Here is a 9,293-nt window from a genome sequence, read left to right on the forward strand (position 1 = left end):
ATAAAGACCACTACTGTGAGTCCAATGAGTTATCACGATGTTTGACATTCATTTCCTACCTTCTGATTAACATATTTGACATTTGTCATAGGATTTTCCTACAGCTCACTATTGACTCCAAGGAAGGCTTGTTTCAAAGACTTATATTTCTTCTGTGGCATAACAGGTGGGTCTTTATGGACATCTTTCTGTGGTTCTTCAGTTGGTGTTAAGTTATGTGCAGCCTCAATGGGACCCCCGCCATCGGTATTCATATTATTGTGGCCATGGTCAGTGTCAGGATTACCTGCATTGTGACCATATGTTTCTGTTGGGTGAATTGGTGAAAGCTTGACCAATGACTTCTGAGCAAAGGTTCTTTGGTCTCCGGTGGAATGGCGTGCTGGTTCTCTGCATGACGGACCCATGTCGTCTTTGACTATATCTAGACTCATTCCAGTGAACAGTTTGATTATGCAACAGGAGGCATTGATTTTGCATTACATCAATAATTGTCTTGGTGAATGTGGTATAGTTCCTGGGACTACAGTCGACGAGGTTGCTGTCCAGCTGTGAACTCCTGCGGCAATGGTCTGTTTCCATTTTGCACAGCCATGTAAGTCAAACCAAAATACGCTGCTGGTTGCTGGATGGCGAGTCCATTTTTTGAGATAGATATACTGTAGACATTATGATATCCATTCATGTAGTTCATCCCTTGTCAAATTTGCACAATGTAAGTCACACAAGGACTTGAAGCTTTGATTTGTTCGACTTGCAATTACTATATTACGGCGGAAGTATGCCAGCAACATGTTTAAGGTCCATGTAAGTACTTTACGAGAGAACGGTCGTAAGGTCAAGTCAACATTGACAACAACATTTCAGAATTGACCAGGCCTCTTGGTTGTGCAGGCTTAAAACTTGCCAAAAGACTTTTGTCTATGATCTTAATCCTGTGTCTCATAGAAAATCAACATTTGATTTGTTGAAGTGATATCAAATTGCATGTATAGTAAAATGCTTAGAACAAATGGTGGAATGTACTCTAATGTGAACGTTCGGAAAAGTGAGACAACCAAGAAATGCACAATAGAACCTCTGTACTTTGGCATATTCAAATTGACACAAAAGAGTGAGTGACCGGTGATAAGGATGGTTGACTGGGTTTTTCTATGTCGGACGTTCAATCCACATGTTTGAATGAGTGTGGTGGCATCGAAATCAACCATTGACCACTCATTACTTACTCATCCACATCCATCTCCCACTTGGCACGTTGCCCTATTGTGGACAATATCTGTACATTTTACTATTGTACACAATCTGTATATCACGCTCACTGATATCTATCTGTCGCTGGGTAGTCCTTTAAAGTACATTACTTGTCTGACACTTGTATGTTTAGTCACCGATCAATGAAGTAGAGCCTCTCATCACATCACATTTTCGACAAACTATATCTTCACCACATACACCAAACCTTAGTTTGCACTCGACCTTATCATTAATTATGCCATCCACTGTTGGAAGACCTGCAGGACCATTATAACTGCAAGGTATGTACTGTCTGATGTTCAGCTCACATATTCATGCCTGTACTCACTACTGACTTCAACTAACTACAGCAGTCATTAAAGAACAATCCACTGCCTATCGCGTCGAATTCGACGTCAGAATGCACTTGTATAGTGTGTCATCTGGCATGCATGAAATCTTTCAGATCGTGATTGATCTTGACAAGAATGTTGACGACGACATTCACGAGCAAGACGTGGAGCGTGAGGCCGTCATGAAGTGGAACTATAGTGCCATGCAGAGGATGATCAAGCTAACTAAAGCGCAGAAGCTTGGGGGCCACGAAGGTGATGGATGAATGCACGAAATGGGAGGATACCGACGCTGATGGGGAGTATATCGACACCCTGATGATGAAAGTGTCGGGAATTCTTGACGAAATTATTGCGACAAGTGAAGTAATCCTGGAGAGCATCAATCCAGCGGTACTCCATAGCAATGATACGGAGGTATGTGTGGGGAGAGCTGTAAAGATACAGTTGGATACTTGGTCAATCCTCACCTTGTGTATCGAGTCACAGAAGGAGGTGGATGATGCCTTGGCGCATTCAGAGTTCTGGTAGCTCTGATGTACCTTAGGATACATGGTCAAAAATGCTATGATAATTTACGTTTGACGTATAGGTTTCAAGACGTTGAATGAACATGTTGTTCACAATGAGATCGATCTTACAGTTTGTCAGCCCTCATGTCCTGTAATGGATCATTGAAGCAGGTTGATGATATCGAGATGCATGTGATCACTTGAATGTTCATCATTTCACATTCACTAACTGATGCTAATCTGCACCTCGGTAGGTTGGACGCATTTATACAACAACAGAAGCAGGCCAGCTCACACATCTTACAGTTCCAGAGGACTTCAAAACAATAATTTTGCACCTTTGGTAGGAAGGAGCCTGGCCCCGTGTATGTATTGTCACTTATAATTTCATCGACCTACATCCCCGTTCTTCTATCATTGATATAGCAATAACATTTAACGGCTCTGACGGCACCTGCCCAGCTAAAGTCCCCCTGAAAAAGGCCAACTTCCACTCACGAAGATCATAGTATCGCAGACCTCGAGAGCGATGAAGATCTCTGCCAATAACCAGTGCAGGTACTACACATCTTTCTCCACCGTTCACAGAAACTGAATTCAAGTACAAGGTAAAGGCGAGCCCTTTAAAGTTCAAACATGAAACTGAAAGCTTCCTTCTCCTGGACATTGCAATGATATATTTTGCAGCTTGGTTGACTGGGCCTGAACATCCACATGCCTATTATCTTTCATACAGAGCTTCGATGGCTTGAGCTCTGATGTGTCCATGACATTGTTGGGAGTGATTTGGAATTCAACAAAGTTGTTGACACAGAATGAAAGGTTACCTCAGACTGGTCCATCGCTCATGATACACATGCAGTACTACACAACAGAATCAAACAGTCATAAATGTCCATCTCTGACCCCACTGCAGAATGACTACATGTCCATCACCTGAAGGTCCACCATATCAGTTTCCTGCATGTGACATTCAATGCATTGGCTCATAACACATATTGATTGACAAATACTCACATTGGAAGTGAACAGCAACAGTCGCTCCTCATCTAGCATGATGCATGATATGAAGCCGAGTAAATAGACTTGACTGCTTACAACCTCCACATATGGAAAGAAAGGTAGTTACAGGATCATCAATGAAAGCGCTGGTCATTACAGGATCATAGATAACCCATCCGATTCCACACGCAACAGCAGATGGATTGAAGTCGGTGACATGTAACTGTATTGATGTACCTTGTGTATTTGAGATTGGTACAGACCACGCAAACCTCATTCCCCCAACAGCAAATAGGTGGTGAAGTCCAAGGATCCAACAACATAATTCCTCCAGGATTATAGCAATATGAGTTGGTTCTGTACCATAGGCATCGCTGGGCATAACGATGTGAGTGTTAAAAGGAAAGAAGAAATAAGGCAGATTGTGCTCCCACTCACCTAGAATTATATATGTAAGTACTTGGATGTACACCACATGTGTTAATTTTGCTGATCCAAAATCCAGCATGACGAAATAAACCTACATACACACTTCATATATTTACAAGATCCGCTTAAGTTTCACAATTGTAGGCATATCTGTCACAATATCTCAAATAAAGAGAAGACAGTAGAACTTGTATTTCTTTCTTTGGGGTAGTTACATGATGTGGTGCATCCAACAATCAGTGATGGTCCCTGCATGTCCACTGGGAATTCTACAGGAGATTTTTTTTTGCTCTAACTAACCCCATACGATCAGGATACAAGCCTAATTGAACATACCTATCTCTGGATAAACCACCGAGCTAATACTTGTAAGTACATGTTGCTTAGCCGACATTTATCATTTGCAGTCTATCATATACCTCTTTCTGTCGTGCCATTGTTCGCAGTGGGAGATGCAGAGCAATTCAGTCTCGCTCTTGCTGTGACATACGTGCGCCATTGCTTTTCGGTCCTTACATCTACCCAATGTTGTAACTTGAGCTGTAGAATAACTGGTGCACAGGAAAAGTACATGTCAATGTAAATAGACTACTGGTGTCAGTTATGGTATAGAATGCATCAGTCCTGCACCTATGCTGTTATTACATTCAAATATCAACCTGGAAGAAACATTGCTGTCACATCCAAATCATCGTCTACAATCAACATTTGCAGCATGTAAGATGTATTGAAGAGACTTCTACATTTTCAATCATGAAGTGCATGAAATCTGGAATGTCCAGTATTTGCAATGTTGGCTGTAATGAAACGCAATGGTGAACTACCATAGTCTATCAGCAAATTGTGCATGATGTACACTACAACATTCTACTTATATCACCAGTCCAATGAATCCGTTAAAACCTCCTCTACTGCCTGAAGTGTCTTCTGACACAAATTGATAACTGCCATAACAGATGACTCTCTCTGCACCACTCTATCTTTTGCCCATTTGTCCTCTGCCTTTGGTTGTAACGCAGGATGATGAGCCTTGAGAATGGTGGCAATATGCACCATGATGTTACTTGCCCTGTCTGCAATGTGATTAATCTGTTGGCAGACATACACCTTTCTCTCCCCTTTAGAATCGTTGTCACCCCATGCATCGCACTCCTCGATTACTGTGTGTGCCTCGATCCGGAGTGCATGAGCTAGGCGAATGATACGCCAGACGGTCCTAGAGGTCCACTGTGCTTCATAGAGCGCTTTATTCAAAATGTCACATCTGTTCTTCTGCTGTTGCTGTATGGCTTTCTGGTGTAATTCACCAATGTCATCGTTATTAGTGAGGTTCCCATCACCAGAGCCGTCGGGATTAGAAAACATGTCTAACGCCTCCACAAGAATCTCATGAAGGCCATTCAATGAGATTTGCATGCAATGTCTGATGCGTATGTTGACCGCCTGTGCGATAGGATCACATTCGTCATCGATGTCCAGTACATCCAAAGATGAGCCATACTCATTGCTGATGATGGCCTCAAGGGTAGATGAAAAGGGCATTTCCACATTTACTGCTTCAGATAGCAGATGGCTGTAGTGAGGACCCAAGCGAACATAAACAGAATATGATACAATACTTACCTAGAATACATGTTTGTCTCATGGGACCATTAATCCTTCTTCCTGCACTCGCCATGATACCTGGTTAATATTGAGTGATGATTAATGGCAGTTGATTTTGGATTCAACAGAATTTGTTGATGGCAGTTGTTCCAAGTGGATTGATTAGATATTGCTAAAGTAGGAGTGGCGGGTCAATTAGGCACGTCTCATGTGATACCACTTACTTTGTCATCTACAGTTGGGCAACATGCAGAATGGTAAATTGATGTACATAATGTGAAGTTGGTGTTGTGTGGTAGCGGTCTTAACAATGATTGTAAGTTATTGATAAGCACCAGTGGGTGTTCAATTATGAACGCCCGCAATGGTAACATGAACCTCCGTTGTCCACAATGATGCAACATGCAATATGTTGATTGGATGGATGTTGTACTCGACTCTATGTAGTAACACACTTTGAAGGTTGAAATGATTATCAGTCAGTGTCATGTGACAGTCGCATTTATCTGTCGAACGCACAAATCCAAAGGACACAATATGTATAACACAACTGTGAATGTACCTACCCTATAAGCATATGTAAGTCCGATGTGTCGCAATTTTTTCTCGCTCGAACAGACACTTTTCCACCTTCGCCAACACACCTTTTCGGACCCCCAGATATTCTCTTCACATACCAATCACTATCCAGCCTGAAAATCCAACCGTTCGACATCTGTTTATGGTAGACTTGAAACAAGGTGAGCTTTTTGAAAATTCGCCAAGTCCATTACTAGTACTTAAGCACTATGCCAAAAGTACTATCAGGATTGGGGGTACCCCGCCCACCTGCAAGCTTTTACTTTTTGTTTAAAATCAAGGTGACCGGGACCTCTGGCAAGTACTGTTGTTACTTTTATGTTTGAAACAAAACAAACAAGTGCTAACACCAACGGGTGTTATGTAGACTGTTGAAATATGTCTTCAACACCCTGTCAAACAGTGACGGATAACACCAGCTCTTGAAACCGCCGGTGGACAGCAGTGCAACTGAACCCTAACAACAACGAGTCATCGGCTGGCAAAAGGCTGAGAGCGCTGTAAGGACATTACATCAAACTTTTTTCTAAATGTAGTACTTATGCTTTGTCAAGTGGTGCCCATAATGCCTGTGCATCATCAGGAGTGCAAAGTGTAAGAAAGCTGTACATCTGCTTTGACGTGTCGAAAGCACACAGCAACATGCCTTGACTTATCATGTTGCTTGCAGGCCTCAGTAAGTTCGTTATTGAAGGTGCAATTTCCAGATTCACAGCTCTAACAGGGCACGTATTCAAGTGCGTATAGCCCACGCTCATAACCAAATCAACCTCCATGCACAGTGCTGTTGAATGTGAGCACGCGAAGAGACTATTTGCAGAGACGTTTATATAGTATGTCCTGATGTTGCTACTGGAACCATAATATCTTATTGCTGTAGATACAACCGAAGGGGAGTCCTTGTAAATGTTGTAAAGCAAAGATTACAAGTTAGAATTGTCAAACATTTTGACGATTGAATATCTCATCAAGGCTAGCATCCTTCAGCGTTCCATACCATCTTGAACACTGTGGTATTCAAACTCGGGCTAGCCTCACAGAACCCCTTTTTGCTATAGAGGTCAAGCTTCCTAGAAGTCCACATCATCTCCATGCATCACTCCCTTGCAAAGCCTCGACTCACTCGACTCTCCCTTGTTGCACCAGACTATATCTGGCTTGGCCGATACGGACCTGTTACCTTGGCCGCTCGCAGAAGCCAGGGTTGTCTGTACTTGTCCCTTGCTTGTCGTTTCAGTCATCGTGCACCTCGGCCGACCATTCTGTCCCATTGGTACCGAATCCTCCCATGCCCACCTATCTCCATTGGTGCATTTTAAGCTTAATTTACCATTACTGAATGAACAGCAGGCATTATTACATGTATTCCCATGGCTGCAGCACTCACAAACCTTATTACATATTGACCCGAATACCCTGTGTTTCGCTACTTGCTCTCGCCTGTGCAATTCCCGCGCTCTCTAAGGTTTTCATACCCAGGCCTTGTATAGACTTGGACCGCTACCACAAGTCTAGACTCGGCAACCCATACCTAGTTTTACCTAGACTCTCTTTACCTCGGCCTAGCCTTACCTGCCACTCCCATCGGCATCGGACTCCTCTACTCGTGTTGGTGTTTATCATCAGCATCTTGCATCGGTGATCCTCATTGGTATCTTGCATCAGGTACACTGTCGGTATCCCACGTCACATCGGACATTCTTGGACTTGGACCTTCAGTTGGTCAGAACATCTCAGGTCTTAGATCTTAGCTCCTTCCTTTCTCTTCCCTTGCACTATTAGAAGGAAGTGCTTCAATAGCAGTCCCCTTGGGTCGACATATTGCACTCACACCCATTAGGATTTAGTAAGTTAGTTGGTATATCTAGCTGACTACTATTTCTTTCACCACAACGCCCCTGACTAATGAAACCATCAATATCCATCTTTTGATGATCTGTTTTCCTCCTGGAGCTGCTCGACATTGTTGTTGAGGACATTTAGCATCTCCTGCTGATGTCGCATCTCATCTTCCAATGCGTTAATGCGCTCGTGATACCTTTGAAGCTCCTTGTCATGCTTAATCCCCAACTCTTCAATCTCTTGAAAATGTGTCATGCATGTGTCCTCAAGTTCCTCTGTATCTCGCACCCGATCAGCCTCCAAATAATTGATGTGATACTCGATTTGTTCCAAGGTCTCTAGAAGCTCATAAGCATGCTCCCTCATATTGCATTGATTCTTTGAGGAGGGTTGGCAGTTGCATTTGTTCTCCTTCATGTGCATAGTGCAGTTAGTTAGTATCTTAGATATATATTCAAGACAAATGGGAACATACATTTGATGTTCCTTTATCCGAATTCAAACAAAGGTGCATTCGCTTGCTCACTTTTTGAGGGGTAAACACGGAATCTGTGTCACGCTTTGATGTAGAAAAGCACATAGTGGATTGGAATGTCATTCCAAATGCAGTGCGTTACTGACTATGGATAATTGGTGAATTTGTATGGAGGAACGAACATTCGGCATATGCCTCATACATATATTAGGTAAGCAGAATTGAAAGGTGCCAAGCACTTGCTGTACAGGCGACATTCGAACCAGATCCTAATTCACTGTGGAAACGACAAAATAGCCTGACCAGAATTGAGTGGAGTTAGCAACCTTATGAAGATAATAGGTGGAACCTGCAAAGGAAATATTTCACGTCAGAGTTAGTTGGCAAGAGACGCTTGTTCCAGAGCACAACACTGTTAGTTATATGATTATTCACCTCTACAGTATGCTTTCCTATGTGTTTTATCTCTATATACTTACGGTATCAGTCCTCACATTTCTCTGACTATTTACATGACTTCCTGACCTCCCTAGGTCGTCCCTAGGTCGAGTTATTCCTTACCTTTGGATTGTGGCTTGTCTGTTTACATTTGTTTACCAAACAAGGCATATCTGGTGTGAGGAAGCGACAGCCAGATAGTGCATCAAACACAACTGCAACGAGACGAGCACGTCAAGTGGGGGCCACAGGGTTGCATGTGCCATGGGAATCACCATTTCTTGATCTGTTTCAACCTGCAAAAGCACCACCACGTGCATTTGAGCATGAGATGAGTGTAGCAGAGTCCAAAGGGCTTACCAGGCAAGTGCAACACCATGAGCTTGCAGCTGCAACTGAAGATCAAGAGCGATGGGGAGACTGGGAGGCAATTGTGAGATAGGAGATGCTACAGATGCTGATGAGCCTGAGGAGGAATATGACTTGGATGCATTGATAGACCCAATTCTTCACAATGATTGGCAGCGAAGGCAGCATGAATGACAAGACTCAATACCAGCCTCAGAAGATAATAGAGGACAACCCAGCATCTCCTCTGTAATGTCTCGGATATCTCTATGCGGGGTTCCACACCACTTTCCGATGCTGACAATGTTTTCAATGTGAGTAATACTAGTAGCATGTCAAGTAGTATACGCACTCACTATTCTTCAGGCTGCTGTTAGACATAAATTTCTGCATGCCATGGGTATACCAGATTCAAAACAGGCTGCAACACTCGAGCCACTCGAGCAAGATACCGTCTGGGTAGAATATCCAACA

At 43.0% G+C, this 9,293-nt stretch overlaps 3 protein-coding genes across 3 annotated transcripts; 1 reads left to right on the top strand and 2 right to left on the bottom strand.

The window, feature by feature from the left end:
• Positions 1-1,684: 1,684 nt before the first annotated feature.
• DFJ58DRAFT_723369 (uncharacterized protein) lies at positions 1,685-2,120 on the top strand (the record flags this gene model as incomplete). The annotated part of the gene is made up of 3 exons (XM_041384997.1): positions 1,685-1,776; positions 1,826-2,006; positions 2,079-2,120. 3 exons carry the CDS (start codon positions 1,685-1,687, stop codon positions 2,118-2,120), a joined length of 315 nt encoding a protein of 104 aa, XP_041248411.1.
• Positions 2,121-4,408: 2,288 nt separating this feature from the next.
• Positions 4,409-5,166, bottom strand: DFJ58DRAFT_837792 (uncharacterized protein; the record flags this gene model as incomplete). Its single annotated transcript, XM_041392413.1, has 2 exons — positions 4,409-5,105; positions 5,156-5,166. The coding sequence occupies 2 exons, from the start codon at positions 5,164-5,166 to the stop codon at positions 4,409-4,411; spliced, it is 708 nt and encodes a 235-aa protein (XP_041248412.1).
• A 2,464-nt stretch (positions 5,167-7,630) lies between these two features.
• On the bottom strand, positions 7,631-8,138 carry DFJ58DRAFT_723371 (uncharacterized protein; the record flags this gene model as incomplete). The annotated part of the gene is made up of 2 exons (XM_041384998.1): positions 7,631-7,969; positions 8,034-8,138. 2 exons carry the CDS (start codon positions 8,136-8,138, stop codon positions 7,631-7,633), a joined length of 444 nt encoding a protein of 147 aa, XP_041248413.1.
• Between the last annotated feature and the right edge of the window lie 1,155 nt (positions 8,139-9,293).

This window comes from Suillus subalutaceus (genome assembly GCF_016647625.1).
Source record: "Suillus subalutaceus strain FC151 chromosome Unknown DFJ58scaffold_13, whole genome shotgun sequence".
Lineage (NCBI taxonomy): Eukaryota > Fungi > Basidiomycota > Agaricomycetes > Boletales > Suillaceae > Suillus > Suillus subalutaceus.